This window comes from Somniosus microcephalus, chromosome 3 (genome assembly GCF_052327205.1).
Source record: "Somniosus microcephalus isolate GS21.2 chromosome 3, FLI_Smic_1.0, whole genome shotgun sequence".
Classification (NCBI taxonomy): domain Eukaryota; kingdom Metazoa; phylum Chordata; class Chondrichthyes; order Squaliformes; family Somniosidae; genus Somniosus; species Somniosus microcephalus.
The window spans coordinates 188,759,956-188,784,955 of record NC_140989.1 but is presented as its reverse complement, the minus strand read 5'-3'; the positions used below and the strand labels follow the sequence as shown (position 1 = coordinate 188,784,955).

Below are 25,000 nucleotides of genomic sequence, written 5' to 3'. Positions count from 1 at the left end.
AGAGGGCGAGGCGGAGGGCGAGAGGGCGAGGCGGAGGGCGAGAGGGCGAGGCGGAGGGCGAGAGGGAGGGCGAGAGGGCGAGGCGGAGGGCGAGAGGGAGAGGCGGAGGGCGAGAGGGAGAGGCGGAGGGCGAGAGGGAGGGCGAGAGGGAGAGGCGGAGGGCGAGAGGGAGAGGCGGAGGGCGAGGCGGAGGGCGAGGCGGAGGGCGAGAGGGCGAGGCGGAGGGCGAGGCGGAGGGCGAGGCGGAGGGCGAGAGGGAGAGGCGGAGGGCGAGGCGGAGAGGCGGAGGGCGAGGCGGCGAGGCGGAGGGCGAGGCGGAGGGCGAGGCGGAGGGCGAGAGGGCGAGGCGGAGGGCGAGAGGGCGAGGCGGAGGGCGAGAGGGCGAGGCGGAGGGCGAGAGGGCGAGAGGGCGAGGCGGAGGGCGAGAGGGCGAGGCGGAGGGCGAGAGGGCGAGGCGGAGGGCGAGAGGGCGAGGCGGAGGGCGAGAGGGCGAGGCGGAGGGCGAGAGGGCGAGGCGGAGGGCGAGAGGGCGAGGCGGAGGGCGAGAGGGCGAGGCGGAGGGCGAGAGGGCGAGGCGGAGGGCGAGGCGGAGGGCGAGAGGGCGAGGCGGAGGGCGAGAGGGCGAGGCGGAGGGCGAGAGGGCGAGGCGGAGGGCGAGAGGGCGAGGCGGAGGGCGAGAGGGCGAGGCGGAGGGCGAGAGGGCGAGGCGGAGGGCGAGAGGGCGAGGCGGAGGGCGAGAGGGCGAGGCGGAGGGCGAGAGGGCGAGGCGGAGGGCGAGAGGGCGAGGCGGAGGGCGAGAGGGCGAGGCGGAGGGCGAGAGGGCGAGGCGGAGGGCGAGAGGGCGAGGCGGAGGGCGAGAGGGCGAGGCGGAGGGCGAGAGGGCGAGGCGGAGGGCGAGAGGGCGAGGCGGAGGGCGAGGCGGAGGGCGAGAGGGCGAGGCGGAGGGCGAGAGGCGGAGGGCGAGAGGCGGAGGGCGAGAGGCGGAGGGCGAGAGGCGGAGGGCGAGAGGCGGAGGGCGAGAGGCGGAGGGCGAGAGGCGGAGGGCGAGAGGCGGAGGGCGAGAGGCGGAGGGCGAGAGGCGGAGGGCGAGAGGCGGAGGGCGAGAGGCGGAGGGCGAGAGGCGGAGGGCGAGAGGGCGAGAGGCGGAGGGCGAGAGGGAGAGGCGGAGGGCGAGAGGGAGAGGCGGAGGGCGAGAGGGAGAGGCGGAGGGCGAGAGGGAGAGGCGGAGGGCGAGAGGGAGAGGCGGAGGGCGAGAGGGAGGGCGAGAGGGCGAGGCGGAGGGCGAGAGGGCGAGGCGGAGGGCGAGAGGGCGAGGCGGAGGGCGAGAGGGCGAGGCGGAGGGCGAGAGGGCGAGGCGGAGGGCGAGAGGGCGAGGCGGAGGGCGAGAGGGCGAGGCGGAGGGCGAGAGGGCGAGGCGGAGGGCGAGAGGGCGAGGCGGAGGGCGAGAGGGCGAGGCGGAGGGCGAGAGGGCGAGGCGGAGGGCGAGAGGGAGAGGCGGAGCGCGAGAGGGAGAGGCGGAGCGCGAGAGGGAGAGGCGGAGCGCGAGAGGGAGAGGCGGAGCGCGAGAGGGAGAGGCGGAGCGCGAGAGGGAGAGGCGGAGCGCGAGAGGGAGAGGCGGAGCGCGAGAGGGAGAGGCGGAGCGCGAGAGGGAGAGGCGGAGCGCGAGAGGGAGAGGCGGAGCGCGAGAGGGAGAGGCGGAGCGCGAGAGGGAGAGGCGGAGCGCGAGAGGGAGAGGCGGAGCGCGAGAGGGAGAGGCGGAGCGCGAGAGGGAGAGGCGGAGCGCGAGAGGGAGAGGCGGAGCGCGAGAGGGAGAGGCGGAGCGCGAGAGGGAGAGGCGGAGCGCGAGAGGGAGAGGCGGAGCGCGAGAGGGAGAGGCGGAGCGCGAGAGGGAGAGGCGGAGCGCGAGAGGGAGAGGCGGAGCGCGAGAGGGAGAGGCGGAGCGCGAGAGGGAGAGGCGGAGCGCGAGAGGGAGAGGCGGAGCGCGAGAGGGAGAGGCGGAGCGCGAGAGGGAGAGGCGGAGCGCGAGAGGGAGAGGCGGAGCGCGAGAGGGAGAGGCGGAGCGCGAGAGGGAGAGGCGGAGCGCGAGAGGGAGAGGCGGAGCGCGAGAGGGAGAGGCGGAGCGCGAGAGGCGGAGCGCGAGAGCGAGAGGCGGAGCGAGAGAGCGAGAGGCGGAGCGCGAGAGCGAGAGGCGGAGCGCGAGAGCGAGAGGCGGAGCGCGAGAGCGAGAGGCGGAGCGCGAGAGCGAGAGGCGGAGCGCGAGAGCGAGAGGCGGAGCGCGAGAGCGAGAGGCGGAGCGCGAGAGCGAGAGGCGGAGCGCGAGAGCGAGAGGCGGAGCGCGAGAGCGAGAGGCGGAGCGCGAGAGCGAGAGGCGGAGCGCGAGAGCGAGAGGCGGAGCGCGAGGCGGAGCGCGAGAGCGAGAGGCGGAGCGCGAGAGCGAGAGGCGGAGCGCGAGAGCGAGAGGCGGAGCGCGAGGCGGAGCGCGAGAGTCCAGTCAAATCTGCCATTAGATTTTTACATACCGAAGAACAAACTTAGTGTTTTCCGTTTTGCCAGCACCCGATTCTCCCGATACAATGATGGACTGGCTTAATTTATGCACCTTCATATCACGGTAAGCTTTATCAGCTGGAGTTGGGATTAAAAATAGAGTTAAAGATACGTAAAGGCAGTTTTTAGAGAAATCAGAGACCACATTCTAAGATCTAACTTTAAATCTGTGAAATTTGAAAAAATTCATCACAAAGGATGCATTTTCCTTTGAGCAAAATTATAACACATTATCTCCATTAGTTAAGGACTACAAATAAAACTATTTCGAGAATTGTGCAATATTCATTGGAAGAAAATGAGCTCTTTGCAGAAATGTATTTTTCAGTTTAAAGGCCAGCTTTGAATCAATCAATCATTTATGGTCAAAATTGCCGTCCAGTAATGCAACTTAAACCCTTTCAACTGCAGCAAAGAACCTCAGTTCTGCAAAGCCAAGTAACCTTTTGGTGAGTTGATGAATCCTGCAATAATATCTTGAGAATTCTTCTGGGTTCATGGACATCATTTGGAGGAATTCTCAGAGTTAAACCTAACTGTGTGTAAACATTTATCCAATATCAATCATAACATGATCTAATTCATAGTAGCGTTTGAAAGAGAAACATGAAACAGCTAAGATTCTAGATTTAGGTAAGGCCGTCTTCGACGGGATGAGGCAGAGACTGTCCACAGTAAACTGGGCAAATCTGTTAATGGGTAAAACGACAGAAGATCAGTGGGAGATGTTCAAAAAAGAATTTAACGTGATACAGAACCAGTTTATACCAAAGGGGCAAGAGCTCTACTTGTCAAAAAAAAACAGCTCCAACGATGAAAGAGGTAAGGGACAGCATAAAACTAAGAAAAAGCATACAAAAATGCAAAAAATTGCACAGATCCTGGCGAATGTGAAAGATACAAAGAACAGCAAAGGGTCACAAAACAGATAGTAAGAGCTACAAAAAGGGAGTATGAAAAAAAACTTGTAAGGGATATCAAAATCAACACAAAGAAGTTTTACAAATACATTCGGAAAAAGAGGTAATCAGGAGCAATGTTGCCCCTTAAAAACTGAAAGTGGTGATATTGTCAATGATAAGAAAGAAATGGCAGACATGTTGAATAATTACTTTGCGGCAGTATTTACAGTAGAGGAAGAGGATAGCATGCCGGAAATCCCAAGGAAATGAATATTAATCAGGGACAGGGGCTCAATAAAATTAACAGAAGTAAAACAACAGTAATGAAGAAAATAATGGCACTGAAGAGTGACAAATTCCCAGGGCAAGATGGTTTCCATCCAAGAGTTACAAAGGAAGTAGGTGAGCACATTGCAGGTGCCCAAACTATAATCTTCCAAAGTTCTGTCGATTCAGGAACCGTTCCTTTAGATTGGAAATTGCGCATGTCACTCCGCTATTTAAGAATGGTGAGAGATGGAAACCAGGGAATTATAGACCAGTTAGCCTAACAATTGTTGTGGGAAATTGCTTGAGTCTATAATTGAGGATAGGGTGACTGAATAACTGAAAAATTTTCAGTTGATCAGGGAGCCAGCATGGATTTGTGAAAGGCAGGTCATGCCTGACAAACTTGATCGAATTTTTTCAGGAGGTGACTAAAGTAGTGGACAGGGGAATGTCTATGGATGTTATTTATATGGACTTCCAGAAGGCATTTGGTAAAGTCCCTCATAAGAGACTGTTAACTAAGGTTGAAGCTCACAGAATTGAGGGCAAATTATTGACCTGGTTAGGAAATTGGCTGAGCGACAGGAGACAGGCAGTAGGGATAATGGGTAGTTAATCAAATTGGCAGGATGTGACTAGGTGTCCTGCAGGGATCTGTAATAACAGAAATTGCTGGAAAAACTCAGCAGGTCAGGCAACATCCGTGGAGAGAAATTTGAGTTGACGTTTCGGGTCGAAACCCTTCTTCAAAACTGGAAAGAAAAGAAAATAGATGGAAGGCAGGGCTGCGATCGAACAAAAGAAGTAAAAGAGACAATAAAAGGTATTCGAAACCAGACGAGATGCTAATAGGCCAGTGGAGACAAAAGACAGCTGAGATTAGGTGTGAAGTGTACCGGCAGGATAGGAGATAGCTGCCAGGTGGGAGAGAGAAACAAAAGGAAGGGGGGGGGGGGGGGGGGGGAAGGAAGACCCAAAACAAAGGGGTGGAAAAAATTATAAATAAAAAAGTAATAAGGGCCGAGGTTATGATCTGAAATTGTTGAACTCGATATTTAGTCCGGAAGGCTGCAAAGTGCCTAATCGGAAGATGAGGTGCTGTTCCTCAAGTTTACATTGAGCTTCCGTGGAACAATCCAAGAGGCCAAGGATGGTGAGGTCGGATTTCCAGCATCTGCAGTATTGTGCTATCGTCCTGCAGGGATGTGTGTTGGGGCCTCAACTATTCATAATATTTATTAACGACTGAGATAATGGCATAGAAAGTTATATATCCAAATTTGACGATGACACAAAGATAGGCGGCAGTGTGGGCAGTGTAGATGAAAGCATAAAATTACAAAGGGATATCAACAGATTAAGTGAATGGGCAAAACTGTGGCAAATGGATTTCAATGTAGGCAAATGCAAGGTCATCCACTTTGGACCTAAAAAGGATAGAACAGGGTACTAAAAGCTAAAAACAGTGGATGTCCAAAGAGACTTGGGAGGTCCAGGTACATAGATCATTAAAATGTCATGAGCAGGTACAGAAAATAATCAAAACAGCTAATGGAATGTTGGCCTTTCTATCTAGAGGGCTAGAGTACAAGGGGGTAGAAGTTATGCTGCAGCTGTACAAAACCCTGGTTAGACCACACCTGGAGCACTGTGAACAGTTCTGGGCACCACACCTTAAGAAGGATATATTGGCCTTGGAGGGAGTGCAGCATAGGTTTACCAGAATGATACCCAGACTCCAAGGGTTAAGTTACGAGAAGAGATTAACACAAATTAGGGTTGTATTCCCTAGAATTTAGAAGGTTAAGGGGTGATCGGATCGAAGTTTTTAAGTTATTAAGGAGAACAGATAGGGTAGATAGAGAGAAACTATTTCTGCTGGTTGGGGATTCTCGGACTGGGGGGCATAGTCTAAAAATCAGAGCCAGGCCTTTCAGGAGTGAAATTAGGAAACACTTCTACACAGAAAGGGTGGGAGAAGTTTGGAACTCTCTTCCGCAAATGGCAATTGATGCTAGATTAATCGTTAATTTTAAGTCGGAGATTGATTGCATTTTGTTAACTAAAGGTATTAAGGGATATGGGCCAAAGGTGGGTATATGGAGTTAGGTCGCAGATCAGCCATGGTCTCATTGAATGGTGGAGCAGCCTCGCGGGGCTGAATGGCCTACTCCTATTCCTATATAGTGTAAATGCGCCCAACCAAGTGTTCGGCTACTCCACAAAACTATTATAGAGTAAAAATGCTATACATACATGCTCTTTAAGACCTTGCAAAGATGTGCACTAAAACTCTGTAGAATTATCCTGGTCAGTTCAACATTTAAGTTGCATACCTACTGCCTTAACAAAAGTTATTCGGATATAGTTATCAAATCAACAATATTCTACTATCTCCAGTCTCAAAGCAGTACTGTAAAATAGCAGCGTGTTAATTTAACTGTGTTTGGGCAAATAGTGCAGTGATTGACAAATTCTGTACCATGAATAGTTTAGTCATTGGCCCAGAAATTCCAGAACGGGGCTTGCAGCGCGTGCAAGCCCCGTATTTGCACTTACCCCGCGCTCGTGCCAATCAGCTTCTGGGACGCCTGAACTTGCAGAAATAGAAAGCACATTCCCGGGCAGCGTATGACGTCACGCCGCCCAGGAGTGCAGCCAGCGCGAAGCCAGGAGCGTGCAGTGTAAGTGAGACACGCCCCTTGAGGTCTCAGTTTCACTGGACACGCCCCCAATGTTTCTGTCAAGCTGCTAAGGATTTTTACATGCAAAGCAGCAGTTTAAATAGGTTTTTGGAAGTTTTTTGAAGATTTTGGTAACTTTTATAAACTTTTTAAAATGTTTACATTATTTTGAGTAATCTGAAGTAGTTTTAAAGAGAATTAAAGCAATTTAAAGACTTTTAAAAGCCCTAAAAGAATTTTTTTAATTCCATTTATTTATTTAGCAATGTCGTCGTCATACGTGTCTTCACACTGTTCTCTTTGGGGAACTGTATGAAGTGGTGGAAGGATTTATGGCCATGATTAACGCTCATTCCGTGACCGTAACCATCTTTGAACCAGCCATTAGGGCGGTTAGTCCTATGGCGGGAGGGTTTTACGGGCTCCCACAAGCTATACAAGGAGGGGGGGCCACCCACACCCACGGACGCAAATATCCCACTGGATGTCAACCCAGAATTTAGAGCCGGAGCTCCGACTCCACTTGCCGGGACTGTCTGGAGCGGGGTTCGAAACCCTACCCTGATCTGGCCCAGCGGCGGGGATCCTACCGCTATGACAAAGGCCCAATCCAATTAGCAACGTGAAATGGCAGCATAGGGCTCCAGTCACGGGGAGGGAAAAGGCGCAGGAAACGTATGGGTGTCACCTTTTGTGCGGAGTGGGCCTTTTGCGTAGCAGTAAGCATCCCCGCCGCTGGGCCAGAAGGAGTAGGGTTTTGAACCCCACTCCAGACAGTCCTGGCAAGTGGAGTCGGAGCTCCAACTTTAAATTCTGGGTGGACATCCAGCGGGATACTTGCGTCCGTGGGTGTTGGTGGCCCCCCCCCCTCAGATGGGTTGTGGGAGCCCGTAAAACCCTCCCGCCATAGGACTAACCACCCTAATGGCTGGTTCAAAGATGGTTACGGTCACGGAATGAGCGTTAATCACGGCCATAAATCCTTCCACCACTTCATACAGTTCCCCAAAGGGAACAGTGTGAGGATACGTACGATGATGACCTCTTGCGCAATGCACCTCCTTGGACCCTCAGTCGCAGATGCGAGGGGGCAAGTCGTGCAATTGTTAAATTTTTTATTTTATTGACATGTAAAATGTTGGCCCAGTAATTCCCTTCCAAATGCGCTAGTACGGTCGGGGGTACTTACGCATCTGGCCGGATGAAATGCCGGTTTTCAGCATGCACAGTGCATGTGGGGAAAACCGGCATTTCCTGTCCTCTGAACGAAGGGGTTCAGAGGCAGAACGCGTGCGACTGCACAGGCAGCGCTGTGCGCAGTATAATTCGCCGCTTTCATTAATGCTTTCAGTGAGGTCCAGTCATTACAACTTACACATGAAAAAAGCATGGGTACAGTTGCTCCAGAGGCTGCGGAGGAAGATATTTCTTATCGTGGAGCTTCTGAAAGTATGTATGTCTGTATATATTCCTTTGCGTGTTATGTATATATTCCTTTACTTATGTGTATGAATGTATTATTTAATTATGACTTAGAGAAAGTAACTTATTGGAAAATCATAATTAAAAATATACATTCATACACATTAGTAAAGGAATATAAAACATACATACATATACGTAAAGGAATATATGTGGACATACATACATAACTCATTCTCACATTCCATTCACACAGCCACAATTGCTCCTTCTACCTACCGTTCTGAAAACCCGTTTAAAAAAAAAAAGTTTAAAACTTACTTAAAATTTCTTAAAATAACTTCCCTCCCTTTCCCAAACCTAAATATTGCATTTCATAAGCTCCTCCATAAAATATATCTCCTTCCCCAGCCAATGAACAACTTTACACTTGCTTTTTTCACGTGTAGGTTCTAGGGACTTACCCTCACTGAATCCATCAGTGAAATCTACAAAGTTCACTGCGCAAGCGCTGCCTGTGCAGTCGCACGCGCTGTGAATAGACCTCGGGTCTGGAAATGCCGGCGCTCCCCGCATGCGCTGTTCCTGCTGAACGCCGGCATTTCCAACGGCCAGATGCGTGAGTAACCCGACCGTACTCACGCTTCTGGCCTGGAATTTCTGGCCCATTATTTTTGAAGGGGGTGACACTTTATGAAGGTAATACAACATTAGGGGGACATGCTGATGCCTCACATTGGACCAATAACCCGAGATCCCTACAACGTAAGATCCTGGCCTCTGCTGGGTCATAAGGGGAAGGGACTGAATGGTTGGGGGGGGGGGGGGGGGGGGGGGGGGAGGAAAGGGGCTCAACAACCTCTGTCCAAAAGGGAGAAAAGGAAAACCAGGGCAAGAGTTATTCCCCAACCACCTTTCAACTACAAGAGATGGACACCAAGCTGAGGCTGGCTGATCCTTTACCCACGCACAGAATTTGGCTTGTGGGGGCAGGAAGGAGCCAACACATAAAATACTTTGTGGTTTTAAATTATACAATACTGCACCGTTCTTCAAAACTCTGATGATGTTACACGAAAATTTGAAGAAGAAACTACCTCAAAACGTAGCACAAGTCATGGGTCTCAATCCAATGTCAGGGGGCACATAAAACTACTCACCAATAGCATAGACATGTGGTGGCATGGTGCCCAAAGACCTCCCTTTGTACTTTTGGATGGAGTCTGATGAGTACAGTTTGGGTATATCGTAGTACGGGTTCACTGCTATCAGGATGTTGGCTACATAAGTCTGCAAAGGTAACGGAGAATAAGGCACATGAATTATGCTGAAAATTCACTCAAGTATTGGCTTCCAGCTTACAGGACTCGATGAATCCAGCAAGTCTTCCTTCGTTAAAATGGAAGTTAAAATTCCTACAAGACACAATTTTAGAACATTTGAAACATGGATGTAAAGTTCCAAAAAAACAATGCTGTTCAGTAACTTGGCCATAATTGAATACTAAAGTAAAATTTTGCTTTGAAAAGGGAAATAAGTGCCACTCAGTTGAATCATAATCTCTCAATATTACAACAGGAGATATCTGCAAGTTTACTGGAGTTTTTCCAACCACCCCCGTCCCCCCACCCACCCTTGTTACCATGTTATACTGCTAGTTAAAGGTACCCAGGGAGTAGGCATTTTGCACAGATCTCCCCCCTCATGCGATAGAATAAATAGGGCTTGCTGCCCTCAGCACCATTACTCCTTCATCAGGTCAATGTAATAAAACTCCAAGATGTCATTCAAAAGAGGCATTCTATACAAAATGTCAGCTCCCAGACTGCTTCTGAACAGCAGATCCCAAGTATGAAATATTGGCCCAGATTTTCCTAGGCCTATGATGGTGTACGCACAATGCTGTCGTAAGTGCCCCGCAGGTTCTGGGTTTCCACGAGCGCTACGCACGCTCGAAAACCCGGAACTTGCCATCTGTCAAGTTTCTCCTTGACAAATCGCCCACATCCGCTGAAAATTCACTTTCGCTGGTGCAGGATCGGGCTATTTGCCCAACTACTGCCCGGCGAATACCCACCAACCCCTTGCACCTGGTAAAAGAAAGCCCGACGCTGCGTAGGGCTTTCTTTTACCAACATAAGGGTTTAAATAAATGTTAAAATAAACATTTTTAAAAAATTGTTTAAACATTCACTTACATTTAAAATTAGTTTAGGTCAATTTTGACCTGGTTAAAAATGTTTAAATTTTTTTTTAAATTAGTTTTTTATTTTAAATGTTTAATTAAATTGATTCAACATGTGATTATTTATTTTTATTTCAGTGCTGTGATGGTGTGTTTTTTAGGGGATTCCTATTATGCTGTGCGTAAATGGAATCCCCCTTTGTCATTGGTTGGGCCAGCCCACGGGGAACGGTAGCATAGTGGTTATGTTACTGGACTAGTAATCCAGAGGCCTGGACTAATGATCCAGAGAAACGGACACAAAGATCTTCTGGGGTGAAACAGAGGAGTTAACAAAAAAAAAAACTGGCATGGAAAGCGTTGTGACTTCAGAAAACGCAGCTTCTTTTCCCGAGGATGCAATTAAAGTTCTCTCTTTAAACCAGCACCAAATGTGTCTCCGGCAGGCTTTGCATGTAAGTGGGTTACGTAGGAATTTGACACTCAGCGTTCCGCAGCAACCACACGTCAGTGCTGCCAACATGGTCCCTCCTTTAAATGAAAACGTAGAATCATTTTTAGAAAGTCACACTTAAGCTGAAAATTTACATCAAACATTTTAGGGCTGAAACCCTGAGTAACAAAAAATTTGAAGCGCTATTTTAAAACGAGTCATGGATGCTAACCATCTGCCGTCTAACAATCGAGAAATACGGTCAGCTCCTGAGAATTTCATTTGCTATTATTTACTTGTGAACAGTGATGTACCTATCCATCCAACTGCAGTTCATAACTTTAGCTTGTTTCTTCATTTAAACAGGACATTTTATCATTCAATACATTTTCAGAAGGAAATGCTCTCAGGTTGTCATGCCCAGTTGAGTGGCCTGGTGCAAGAGCTGCTCAGCAATATCTGTAGTTTGGTATGGACATTATACGAGAGAGCTGTGTGACTGTACAGAGCTGCAAACGATGGAGGACCAGTCTTCTCTTTAAGCTGCGCCGCCGTCGGGCGCTCCCGCGCAGGCCGCTTACTGGCTTTACAATAGGAAAAACTGCATGCGCGCGGGCGGGGGAATTTGAACAGGCCGCGCAGCCCGTTAAAGGGACCGCGCACCCAAAATAAATGAAAGGGAACCTTATGGAGGACTGAAGAAAAACCCATGGAGGCAAACAGAGCATGATGAGAGTTGTGCTTCCAGTTACATAGAAACATCGAAGATAGGAGCAGGAGTAGGAGTAGGCCATTCGGCCCTTCGAGCCTACTCCGCCATTCAATGAGATCATGGCTGATCATCCAAATTCAGTACCCTGTCCCTGCCTTCTCCCCATATCCCTTGATCCCTTTAGCCTTAAGAAATATATCCAACTCCTTATTGAATATATTTAATGAACTGGCCTCCGCCGCCCTCTGTGGCAGTTCTAGCTAGTGCCTCCAAATCCCATTAGGGGGGGCACTGCCACAAACTCCTGTATTTCCTCTGCTCGCCAGCTGTCATTTGTTGGTGTAGATGGCAAGGGACAGCCCTGTAAATTCGAGAGGCCTAATTAAGCAAAATTAAGCAACATGATAGCAGGACAAGGAACTTAATGAAGACCTACAGACACGGGATTTATTAAAAGGGCAGAAGCCAATGTGTGTGATGCGCTATCAATTACTCAAACGACAGAGTTAAGAGAGTAACTAAAGGCTTTTATTAACAAAAGAATGAAGGTCTGCCTCGAGTGGTCGACCGGTCCAGAAATACAAAGGGCTGGGGAGCAGTCACCTTTATACTAGGACTTGTGGGAGGAGTCAGCCGAGGCATGTCCAGGCATGTACACAGTGGAATACAAACAGTGGTTTACCACATTCACCCCTTGTTTAAAATTGAGTCCGGCAGGGTGAAGTGTATTAAAAGTTAGTGTATTGGAGTCTCTCCGGAGGTCTTGTCTGCCGCTGTGATCGGCGTGGCGACGGCAGGGGTAGTGGAGCTTCCGGCGTCGAGTCCTGCGTAGGCTGTGGCACAGGCGTGTCGTCCTCGTAGATGTCGAGCGGGTCGCGGGGCCCAGGCCTGCCGTCTGCTGGGGCTGGATATCGGATCGTGGGGGGGGGGGGGGGGGGTGGTGGTGGTAGTGAGTAGTGGGTTACTGCGGCCCCCGAGGGTGCAAGGTCTCTTATGGAGACTGTGTCCTCCCGCCCGTCCGGGTATGCAATGTAAGCATACTGGGGGTTGGCGTGGAGGAGGTCGACCCTCTCGACCAGGGGGTCCGTTTTATGGGTCCTCACGTGTCTTCTCAGTAGGACCAGCCCTGGGGACGTCAGCCATGGCGGTAGCGATGTCCCCGATGTGGACTTCCTTGGGAAGACAAACATTTTCTCATGAGGGGTGGCGTTAGTGGCAGTGCAGAGCAGTGACCGAATAGAGTGGAGCGCATCGGGGAGCACATCCTGCCAGCGGGAGGTTGGAAGGCCCCTAGACTTTAAGGCAAGCAGGGCGGCCTTCCAAACTGTCGCATTTTCGCTTTCCACCTGTCCATTCCCCCGGGGGTTGTAACTGGTGGTCCTGCTTGTGGCAATACCCCTAGTTAGCAGGTACTGACGGAGTTCGTCGCTCATAAACGATGAGCCCCGGTCGCTATGGATATAGCTGGGGAAACCGAACAGGGTGAAGAGGTCGTTCAGACATTTAATGACCGTGGCACTGGTCATGTCCGGGCAGGGGATGGCGAACGGGAAACGGGAGTACTCATCAATAATATTGAGGAAGTACACATTGCGGTCGGAGGAGGGGAGAGGCCCTTTAAAATCAACGCTCAGGCGCTCGAAGGGGCAAGTGGCTTTTATCAGGTGGGCCCTGTCTGGTCTATAAAAGTGCGGTTTGCACTCAGCGCAGACTTGGCAGTTCCTGGTCATGGTCCTGACCTCCTCAATGGAGTAAGGCAGGTTGCGGGCCTTGATGAAGTGGAAGAACCTAGTGACCCCCGGGTGGCAGAGGTCATTGTGGAGGGCCCGCAGTCTATCGATCTGCGCGCTGGCGCAGGTGCCACGCGATAGCGCATCCGGGGGTTCATTGAGCTTCCTGGGCCGGTACAAGATCTCGTAATTGTAGGTGGAAAGTTCGATTCTCCACCTCAAGATCTTGTCATTTTTGATTTTGCCCCTCTGCTTGTTGTTAAACATGAAAGCAACTGAACGCTGGTCAGTGAGCAGGGTAAATCGTTTTCCGGCCAGGTAGTGCCTCCAATGACGCACAGCCTCCACAATCGCCTGGGCCTCCTTCTCAACAGCGGAGTGTCTGGTCTCCGGGCCTTGGAGGGTTCGTGAAAAGAAGGCCACGGGTCTCCCCGCCTGATTGAGGGTAGCGGCCAGGGCAAAGTCGGACACGTCGCTTTCCACCTGGAAGGGGATGGATTCGTCCACTGCGTGCATGGTGGCTTTGGCAATGTCCTCCTTGATACGGTGGAAGGCTAAGCGGGCCTCTGCCGTCAAGGGAAAAGAGGTGGACTTGATCAGCGGACGGGCCTTGTCCGCATAGTAGGGGACCCACTGGGCGTAATAGGAGAAAAACCCTAGGCACCTCTTCAGGGCCTTGAGGCAGTGGGAGTTCCATAAGGGGACGCATCCGGTCGGGGTCGGGGCCGATGACTCCGTGTTCCACAACACAGCCAAGGATGGCGAGGCGGTTTGTGCGGAATATGCACTTCTCCTTGTTATATGTCAGGTTCAGGAGTTGGGCGGTGCGGAGGAATTTTTCGAGGTTTGCGTCATGGTCCTGCAAGTCACGGCCGCAGATGGTCACATTGTCCAGATATGGGAAAGTGGCCTGCAACGCATTTTGATCTACCATCCGGTCCATCTCCCTTTGGAAGACGGAAGTTGGTGACGCCAAAGGGAACCCTAAGGAAGTGATAGAGGCGGCCGGTTGCCTCAAAGGCAGTATACTGGCGGTCCTCAGGGCGGATAGGGAGCTGGTGGTACGCTGATTTCAGGTCAATGGTCGAGAAGACGCGGTACTGCGCGATCTGGTTGACCATATCAGCTATGCGGGGGAGTGGGTAGGCGTCCAGCAGGGTGTAGCGATTTATTGTCTGGCTGTAGTCGATGACCAGGCGCTGCTTCTCGCCGGTCTTAACGACCACAACCTGGGCTCGCCAGGGGCTGGTGCTGCCCTCAATAATCCCTTCCTTCAGGAGCCGCTCCACTTCGGTTTTAATGAAAACCCTGTCCCCAGCACTGTATCGCCTGCTCTTTGTGGCGATGGGCTTACAGTCGGGGGTGAGGTTAGCAAACAGTGGGGGGGGGGGGGTGACTCGGAGTGTGGAGAGGTTGCACCTGGTGCGCGGCGGGCAATTTGGAAGCTGCTGGCTGCGGACTGAGAGTGGGGGTAGGGGTCCACCGTACGCCATCGTAACACTTTTAAGGTGGCACTGAAAATCTAACCCCAGCAGGACGGCAGCGCAGAGGTCGGGCAGGACCAGAAGTTTAAAATGATCGTACACAGTCCCGTCTACTACGAGTGTCACCACGCAGTAGCCGCCGATGTCCGCCAACTGGGACTCGGAGGCCATAGAAATCCGCTGGTGCGCAGGCAGGACTGGGAGAGAGCAACGCCGCACCGTGTCGGGGTGGATGAAGCTCTCCGTGCTCCCAGAGTCAAAAAGGCAGATTGTATCGTGACCATTTACCTTAATGTCCATTGTGGAACTGGCCAGCTGGTGCGGTCTCGCTTGGTCCAGTGTAACGGATGCCAGCGTAGGGGTCGGTGTGTCGCTGCGGGTATCAGATGAGGCGGTGTTGGGGGCCTGCTGCGTTCCAGCTGTCGTCCAAGATGGCGGCGTCCATGATCCCCATGTGGCTGGAGGCGTCCAAAATGGCTGCTGTACCGGTGGTTCGCACATGGCCGGGGAGGCCCAAGATGGCGGCCCGCATGGACCACACGCGGCGCTGCTGGGGTTCGGGGTGGCTTTGGCCCTGCAGACGCTAGCGTAGTGTCCCTTCTTCCCGCAGCCCGAGCAGATCGCGTTTTTCGCCGGGCAGCGCGTTCTGGGGTGTTTTGCCTGGCCACAGAAGTAGCATTTCTGGCCTTGGGGCACTGCTGTCTGGCCTTGGGACACTGCTGCGGTAGTTGGGCCGTTGCTGGGGTGTGGCTGGGGTAGCACGGCGCTATGAGGCGGTCCTACCGTGTCCCAGGCTGTCATTCCCCGCGGCGTCCACAGTGCAGAGGAGTAGGCATCCATGCCCCGGTAGGCTGCATCCAATGATAGTGCGAGTTCAGAGGCCTTGTTGAGGTCGAGGTCACTCTGCTCCAACAGTCGCTGTCGGGTGCAATTGGATCTGTGGCCCGCTACAAAAGCGTCCCGGATAAGTTCCTCTGTGTACACGGCGGCCTTTACATCCTTACAACCACAGGCCCGGCCAAGCACAGACAGTGCCTGAAGGTATTCCACGGTCGATTCCCCAGGTTGTTGTTTACGACTCCCCAGGAGGTGCCTGGCGTACACTTCGTTCACTGGGCGCGTGTACTGGTCCTTGAGGAGCTTGATAGCGTCCGCGTACGAGGTCGCGTCTTGGATGACCGAGTACACTCGGTGGTTCACTTTGGAGGTCAGGACATCCAGTTTGTCCTCGTCCGATTTGATTGCTGCAGAGGCGGTCAGGAATTTTTCGAAACACTTAAGCCAGTGAGTAAACTTGGTGGATGAGTCCGCCTCCCGATGATCTAAGTCCAGGCATGCTGGTGTGAGGATCTTCTCCATTATAAAAATGTTGTTAATAAAATTGATGCGCTATCAATTACTCATAAAAGACTGAGAGTTAAGAGAGTAACTAAAGGCTTTTATTAACAGAATGGAGGTCTGCCTCGAGTGGTCGACCGGTCCAGAAATACAAAGGGCTGGGGAGCAGTCACCTTTATACTAGGACTTGTGGGAGGAGTCAGCCGAGGCATGTCCAGGCATGTACACAGTGGAATACAAACAGTGGTTTACCACAGTGTGTGTTTGAAATAATGAAGAGGTGGATTACAGGGGCAATAGGCCCGCTAGCAATCCAGTAATTTTAAAATTGCAACTGCGTATTACGTGCAAATGCATGCCAGTCATCCGCGTTTGACACACAGCACTCAGAACATTGGAGACCCAATCTGCATGTCAGCTTTTGTGGGTGAAATTCAGCACAGAAAACAGCGTTCCTTGCTCTAGGGCCTGACCCTACGGGGCTGCCCTTTGCCCTCTACATCAGGAAGAGTCAGCCAGAGAGCAGAGAAAATGTTTGTGGGAAAGGCCTCGTCGAATGTGATTTGCCAGACTCTCTTCTCTCCACAACGCTCTTACCCCAGCATGGTTGCTATTTGAAGTCATTCTGCCACTGTATTCAGGTTGCCAATTCCCCAACCCCCCACACCTTGTCTGGTAGTCTCTCCTCGACTATTGATCTCCCCCAGGGAAGGTGCTGCTGGTAACTACGGGAGAAAAGTACATTGTATGTGTGGTTCGCACCTGCTCCCCTCCATAGCCCAGAGCCTCTTATGCAGTCCTGCTATCTATCGCCCCTTTATAGGCAACAGTGCCTTCAGCTGCCTAGGCCCCAAGGTTGAATGAGGGACAGCAGATTACCAGCTTATACTGGGGTGCAGGGGCGAGCGAAGGATGTCAAGTTAAATTGAGTGCCTAGAGAGAGGAACTGTTGTGGGGGGGGGGGTGGGGGGGAGGGGGAGAGAAGAGTGACCAGGGAGAGGAGCTAGAGATAGAACATTATTTTTATTCATTCTCGAGATGTAGACGTCATTGGCTAGGCCGGAAGATGTCGTCCGTCCCAAGTTGCCCCAAGAAGGTGTTGCTGAGCCTTCTTCTTGAACCTCTGCATGTATGAGTGTGTTTTTTTTTTGCATTCATCAGTTGGTAAAAGTGCTCAAATTAACCAGCAAGCACCAATGTCAAAGTAAAGATTCCTACATTTTTTAGGAAAGCCCACCCTAGAAATGTGCGATCAGTTAGTGTATTGGGGTATGGGTATACACAATTCCAAATTTGCTGCTTATAGCATGGACTGCAATACTTACACATCAAATGCAAGAAGAATGAGAGGGGATCTTATTGAAACATATAAGATTCTGAAGGGGCTTGACAGGGTAGATGCCGAGAGGATGTTTCCCCTCATGGGGGAATCTAGAACTAGGGGGCATAATTTCAGAATAAGGGGGCACCCATTTAAAATGGAAATGAGGAGGAATTTCTTCTCTCAGAGGGTCGTGAATCTTTGGAATTCTCTTCCCCAGAGAGCTGTGGAGGCTGGGTCATTGAATATGTTTACGGTGCAGATGGACAGATTTTTGAATGGTAAGGGAGTCGGGGGTTATGGGGAGCGGGCAGGGAAATGGAGTTGAGGCCAAGATCAGATCATCCATGATCTTATTGAATGGCGGAGCAGGCTCGAGGGGCCAAATGGCCTACTCCTGCTCCTACGTCTTATGTTCTTATGTAAGATGGGGCTTAGCTCCTCTATTTGGTATTAAGCCATAAACTTTTTAATTAAAAAAAGTTTTGAAAAAGTAAACAAAAACTTTGTCTCCTGGTAATAGATTACTTGTGGCTACCACAAAAAAATAATTCCCAGTGCCAAATAGAGTAATGTTCAATAAAATTCAGCACAAGGTCCTCTTCGGCTGAAAGAACCGGAACGTCCGTGTAAATTTAGAAGTTCTGAAAAATGCAGCAAATAAAGCAGCAAAAATAACCATTTGCTGAGGGTGCAATCTCCCTAATATCCCTCCCCTAGAAAGTACCTCTGTCCCTCCCCCTAGAAAATACCTCTGTCCATCCCCCTAATGTCCCTCCCCCTAGAAAATACCTTCTGTCCATCCCCCTAGAAAATACCTTCTGTCCATCCCCCTAATGGTCCCTCCCCCTAATGTTCCTCCTCCTAGAAAATACCTCTGTCCCTTCCCCTAGAAAATACCTTCTGTCTCCCCCCTAGAAAATACCTTCTGTCCGATTCCCCTTCAGGCGCTCATGTACTTATGTTTGTTTTCTCCAAGTTAGGTATACCTGCAGCTTAAGTTACATTTTCCATGTAATTGCTCTACAAGGGGTTAAAAGGGTTAAATAATGAGGACAGGTTGCCTAGACCAGGCTTGTATTCCCTTGTGTATTGAAGATTAAGGGGTTAACTAATTGAGCAGTTGAAGATGATTAAAGGAGTTGATAAGGTGGATAGAAACTATTTCCGCTGGTGGGGGAGCCCAGAACAAGGAGGCATAACCTTAAAATTAGAGCTGAGCCATTCAGGGGTGATGTCAGGAAGCACTTCTTCACACAAAGGGTAATGGAAATCTGGAACTCTCCACCAAAAAAGCTGTTGAGGCTGGGGGTCAGTTGAGAATGTCAAACCCGAGATTGATCGATTTTTGTTAGGCAGCTACGGAACCAAGAACTTAAGAAGTAGGAGCAGGAGTAGGCCATACAGCCCCTCGGGCCTGCTCCGCCATTCAATAGGATTATGGCTGATCCGAATCTAGACTCACGTCCACTTCCCTGCCCTCTCCCCGTAACCCCTAATTCCCTTATCTGCTAGGAAACTGTCTATCTCTGTTTTAAATTTATTTAATGTTGCAGCTTCCACAGCTCTCTGGGGTAGCAAATTCCATAGATTTACTACCCTCTGAGTGAAGAAGTTTCTCCTCATCTCAGTTTTGAAAGGGCAGCCCCTTATTCTAAGATTATGCCCCCTAGTTCTAGTCTCACCCATCAGTGGAAACATCCTCACCGAATCCACCCGATCAAGCCCCCTCACAATCTTATATGTTTCGATAAGATCGCCTCTCATTCTTCTGAACGCCAATGAGTAGAGGCCCAACCTACTCAACCTTTCCTCATAAGTCAACCCCCTCATCTCCAGAATCAATCGAATGAACCTTCTCTGAACTGCCTCAAGAGCAAGTATATCTTTTCTTAAATATGGAAACCAAAACTGCACGCAGTATTCCAGGTGTGGCCTCACCAATACCCTGTATAACTGAAGCAAGACTTCCCTGTTTTTATACTCCATCCCCCTTGCAATAAAAGCCAAGATTCCATTGGCCTTCCTGATCACCTGCTGCACCTGCATACTAACTTTTTGTGTTTCATGCACCAGGACCCCCAGATCCCTTTGCAGTTTCTCTCCATTTAGATAATAACTTGCTCTTTGATTTTTTCTGCCAAAGTGCATAACCTTACACTTTCCAACATTATATTCCATCTGCCAAATCGCTGCCCACTCACTTAGCCTGTCTATGTCCTTTTTAAGGTTTTTTATGTCCTCCTCACTCACTGCTTTCCCTCCCATCTTTGTATCGTCGGCAAACTTGGATATGTTGCACTCGGTCCCTTCCTCCAAATCGTTAATATAGATTGTAAAGAGTTGGGGTCCCAGCACTGACCCCTGCGGAACACCACTGGTTACTGATTGCCAGCCCGAGAACGAACCATTTATCCCAACTCTTTGTTTTCTGTTAGATAGCCAATCTTCCACCCATGCATATTACCCCCAATCCCGGATTTTTTTTATCTTGATCAGTAATCTTGTGTGTGGAACCTTGTCAAATGCCTTTTGGAAGTTCAAATACACTACATCCACTGGTTCCCCTTTATCCACCCTGTTTGTTACGTCCTCAAAGAATTCGAGCAAATTTGTCAAACATGACTTCCCCTTCATAAAACCATGCTGACTCTGTCCTATTAAATTATGTTTATCCAAATGCTCTGTTACTGTTTCCTTAATAATGGACTCCAACATTTTGCCAACCACAGATGTTAGGCTAACTGGTCTATAGTTTCCGGCTTTTTGTCTACTTCCCTTCTTAAATAAGGGTGTTACATTAGCAGTTTTCCCATCTGCCGGGACCTTTCCCGAGTCCAGGGAGTTTTGGAAAATAATCACCAATGCATCCACAATCCCTACCGCCACTTCTCTCAAGACCCTAGGATGTAGGCCCTCAGGTCCGGGGGATTTATCCGCCTTAAGTCCCATTATTTTACCGAGTACCGAGTACCATCACCTTAGTGATTTTAATCGTGTTTAGCTCCTTCCCCCCCCCCCCATTGCCCCCTGTTGGGATATTTTGTGTGTCCTCTACTGTAAAGACTGATACAAAATATTTGTTCAGCGTCTTTGCCATCTCCATGTTCCCCACCACTAGTTTCCCGGTCCCATCCTCTAAGGGACCAACGTTCACTTTAGCCACCCTTTTTCTTTTTATATAGCTGTAGAAACTCTTGCTATCTGTTTTTATATTTTTTGCCAGCTTACTTTCATAATCTATCTTCCCTTTCTTAATTCATCTTTGAGTTGTTTGCTGGCTTTTAAATGCTTCCCAATCTTCTATCCTCCCACTAGATTTGGCTACTTTTTATGCCCTTGTTTTCAGTCGGGTACTATCCTTTATTACTTTACTAAGCCACGGATTGCTGTCTTTTCTTTTACTCCCCTTTTTCCTCAGTGGAATATATTTATCTTGAAAGATGTGAAATATCTCCTTGAATGTAGACCACTGCTCTTGTACCGTCTTACACTTTAATCGGTTTTCCCAGTCCACTTTAGTCAATTCTACTCTTATACCTTCATAGTCTCCTTTATTTAAGCTCAGTACGCTGGTTTGAGATCCAACTCTCTCACCCTCAAACTGAATTTGGAATTCAACCATATTATGGTCACTCATTCCAAGGGGTGGGTAGATGGGGTTAAGATACAGGTCAGCCATGATTTAATTGAATGGCGGAACAGGCTCGAGGGACTGAATGGCCTCCCCTTCTGTTCCTTCTCGTTTCCACTATTAAACGATTCTGATTCTCTCTTGAGACGTCAGCTTCTTAGGACCAATTCAGATTTTTGAAAGCTGGTGAGCTTTTGCCCATTTGAGACACACACACACTATAGGTGGAGGGGGGGGAGGGGGAAAAACGGAAAGCAATGCATTTTTTGTTGGCCTTAACCAACCTCAGTGGCCGTAGCATTTTAATACTAGAATCAGGAGATTACTACAATTTTTCTTTTAAACTGTATAGACGCAGTGGCGCTGCACATTGATATTTCGGGCTACAAGTACGGCACGGTTCTCAAACCACAAGAATGAAACCATTAGCTTAATCCAACTGGTCCACACTGCATTCATAACACTCCCCACCCCCATGCAAAAATAAAAATAAACACCATGCAGATACTGCCACGACACACCACTCTCTGGTAACGCCCACAGCAAGTAAGCAACCATCCCAACAGCGGTCAGAAGGCATTACCGTCAAATACAATGGATTTTTAAATGCTGAAATTTCTGCAGATACTGAAGAAAAATCCAACTAACGACTTCTAACAGTTTCTCTCTCACCAGGCAGAAGAGACCATACTAGCCCTGCCTTAGGTATCCAGCATTGTATAACTCGGTTTCCATTGATACCAGCACTTCGCAGTTAGGGCTACAATTTCCAGCACAAAGTCACCTTGGTCTCCTCACAGGTCCTAATTTACAATATACTACATTCATAACATTGCACAAACAGCAAAACTGCTTTTCCCACCTCCGCCCTCACCCATGCACATCACCAGTTGTTGCCGGACATCACCATGGTTGTGGGACAACCCTTGGAATGGCCAGTTAGTGGGGTGTCAGCCACCAGTCCCACCATCCCCTGCTCATCACTCTTGCAAAACATCTCAAGATAGTAACAATCCACCGCAATGGCCTTTCCACTGTACTTCCAGCCTTCTTCATACTATTAGCCTATTTTCCTCTGATCTCTCAGCCTTAAAAACTTGCCCATCGATTCTTCCACAAATCCCTGGCAACCTCACACTTCCATCCACATCTCCTCAATCAGCTATCAAATTTGCATGCCTCGGCGGCTTTCTTCCATGCATCGGTTCTAACCTTGCCTTCCATGGAACGGTTCTAACCTCGCCTTCCAAGGAACGGTTCTAACCTCGCCTTCCAAGGAACGGTTCTAACCTCGCCTTCCATGGAACGGTTCTAACCTCGCCTTCCATGGAACGGTTCTAACCTCGCCTTCCAAGGAACGGTTCTAACCTCGCCTTCCATGGAACGGTTCCAACCTCGCCTTCCATGGAACGGTTCCAACCTCGCCTTCCATGGAACGGTTCTAACCTCGCCTTCCATGGAACGGTTCTAACCTCGCCTTCCATGGAACGGTTCTAACCTCGCCTTCCATGGAACGGTTCTAACCTCGCCTTCCATGGAACGGTTCTAACCTCGCCTTCCATGGAACGGTTCTAACCTCGCCTTCCATGGAACGGTTCTAACCTCGCCTTCCATGGAACGGTTCTAACCTCGCCTTCCATGGAACGGTTCTAACCTCGCCTTCCATGGAACGGTTCTAACCTCGCCTTCCATGGAACGGTTCTAACCTCGCCTTCCATGGAACGGTTCTAACCTCGCCTTCCATGGAACGGTTCTAACCTCGCCTTCCATGGAACGGTTCTAACCTCGCCTTCCATGGAACGGTTCTAACCTCGCCTTCCAAGGAACGGTTCTAACCTCGCCTTCCATGGAACGGGTCTAACCTCGCCTTCCATGGAACGGTTCTAAACTCGCCTTCCATGGAACGGTTCTAACCTCGCCTTCCATGGAACGGTTCTAACCTCGCCTTCCATGGAACGGTTCTAACCTCGCCTTCCATGGAACGGTTCTAACCTCGCCTTCCAACGAACGGTTCTAACCTCGCCTTCCATAGAACGGTGAACTGCTCCAAGTGCATGTTGGTTATCCACCCTGACCACAGTGCCACGTCCTGCCTCAGGCTAGTGCCAATTATCTACCCTCGTGTCCAAGGTCTGTTGTCAGGTTCTAATTTTTCTCACCAATGAATAGTTCATTGATCTGCAATGACCAAACTGCTGCTATATTCAGGCTGCAGTGAAACCACAGTAAACATCAAAAGCTGCAACAGAGAGCCTGGAATACCTGTGATTTACAGCAACTTGCATTTATATAGCGTCTTTAACGTAGTAAAATGTCACAAGGTACTTCACAGGAGCGTTATCAGACACAATTTGAAACCGAGCCATATAAGGAGATATTAGGACAGGAAGAGGGCATTTTTAAAGAGGGTCTTAAAGGAGTAAGAGAGGTAGAGAGTTGGGGAGGTTTAGGGAGGGAATTCTAAGCTTAGGGCCTTGGCAGAATAAGGCACGGCCGCCAATGATGGAGTGATTAAAATCGGCAATGCGCAAGAGCCCAGAATTGGAGGAGAGATGCAATTTCAGAGAGTTGTAGGGCTGGAGGAGGTTACAGAGATAGGGAGGGGCGAGGCCGAGGGATTTGAAAACAAGGATGAGGATTTGAAAATCGAGGCGATGTAGCTCAGCAAGCACAGGACTGATGCGTGACAGGACTTGGTGCGAGTTAGGATACAGTTAGCAGAGTTTTGGATGAGCTCAAGTTTACATAGGGTGGATGATTTTAGGCCAGCCAAGGGAGAGTGAGGGGTGGGGTGGGAATAGTCGAGTCTGGAAGTAACAAAGGCATTGATAAGTGTGTTTAGAGAAAGTTAAGCACTGGGCAGTGTTAGAATCATAGAAAGTTACAGCACGGAAAGAGGCCATTTCGGCCCATCGTGTCCGCGCCGGCCAACAAAGAGCTATCCAGCCTAACCCCACTTCCCAGCTCTTGGTCCGTAGCCCTGCAGGTTAGAGCATCCCAAGTGCACGTCCAAGCACTTTTTAAATGTGGTTAGGGTTCCTGCCTCTACCACCCTTTCAGGCAGTGAGTTCCAGACCCCCACAACCCTCTGGGTGAAGACATTTCCCCTCAAATCCCCTCTAAACCTTCCATCAATTACTTTAAATCTGTGCCCCCTGGTTTTTAACCTCTCTGCTAAGGAGAAATAGGTCCTTTCTATCCACTTTATCTAGGCCCCTCATAATTTTATACACCTCAATAAGGTCTCCCCTCAGCCTCCTCTGTTCCAAGGAAAACAGACCCAGCCTATCCAGTCTTTCCTCATAGCAAAGATTCTCTACTCCCGGCAACATCCTTGTAAATCTCCTCTGTACCCTCTCTTTCCTGTAATGTGGTGACCAGAACTGCATGCAGTACTCTACCTGAGGCCTAACTAGTGTTTTATACATTTGAAGCATAACCCCCCTGCTCTTGTATTCTATGCCACGGCTAATAAAGGCAAGCATTCCGTATGCCTTCTTAACCACCAAGGGAGAGTGAAGGGGTGGGGTAGGAATCGCCGAGTCTGGAAGTAACAAAGGCACAGATAAGTGTGTTTAGAGAAAGAGTTAGGACTCGAAGTGATCCATCTGCAGTAATGTCAGACACCACTGGATCACTTGGATGGAGAACCGCCTCATCTCAATTTTCTCAGGATACAGTTTCCACAACGCAATAACCCATTTTTCAATTTAAAGATTTGCTTAACAGTCAAAATAAAGTCAAGACCACATAAACCCGGATGTAAGAAAACTACAAGGCACTTGGTCTGAGTATTAAACAAAGCTTTAATCAACTGTTTTTCAGTTTTTCAACATGGAGATCTAATTGTGTCCTTCACGAGTTCCTGTTCAAGAATGTCCTGAGCAAGCTGGGCCCATGCCCGAGTATTTATACTCTCCCTGGACAGCGCCACCAGCAGGCCGCCCAGTATTATTACATAAGTCATTTCCACATGAATGACAAGATTCATGTCAAACCCCATGAAGGATTCATGATATCACTGCACTGCAATATTTGGCAGTGAACAAAAGTTTTGCCAAACCTAGTCTTGAAGACAATTCTAACTGCCTTTCTAAGCTGAGACTTCGGGTCCCTGTGTTTAAGTCTCTCCTCATTAATTCTCTTCTACTGGCTGGTTCAACATTGCTGACGAAGGGTGGAGAAGTCCAAGCTGGCTAACTGCTTGCCCTCTTGGCCTAATAGAAAAAACATGGACATCTGCCCCAAATGACTACAGGAGCACAGAAGTATTAAAGACTGGGCAGACCAGAGCAATGGGCTGAACAGGTGTAACAAAACTCTCAACAGAAACACAAC

General features: G+C 49.8%; 1 protein-coding gene across 5 annotated transcripts in view; it reads right to left on the bottom strand.

Annotated features, from left to right (window-relative positions):
* Window positions 1-25,000, bottom strand: part of myo6a (myosin VIa) — a 350,780-nt gene that overhangs the window by 146,272 nt on the left and 179,508 nt on the right. For all 5 annotated transcript variants that reach the window (XR_015077588.1, XM_085982051.1, XM_085982054.1 and 2 more), the window contains 2 exons: window positions 8,986-9,115; window positions 2,520-2,625 (listed from right to left, as the gene is read on the bottom strand). Coding sequence is in view for 4 of the 5 variants with exons in the window: in XM_085982051.1 (XP_085838177.1) it covers window positions 2,520-2,625; window positions 8,986-9,115 (236 nt within the window). In the remaining variant the exon portion in view is untranslated. The remainder of the gene's footprint in view (window positions 1-2,519; window positions 2,626-8,985; window positions 9,116-25,000) is intronic.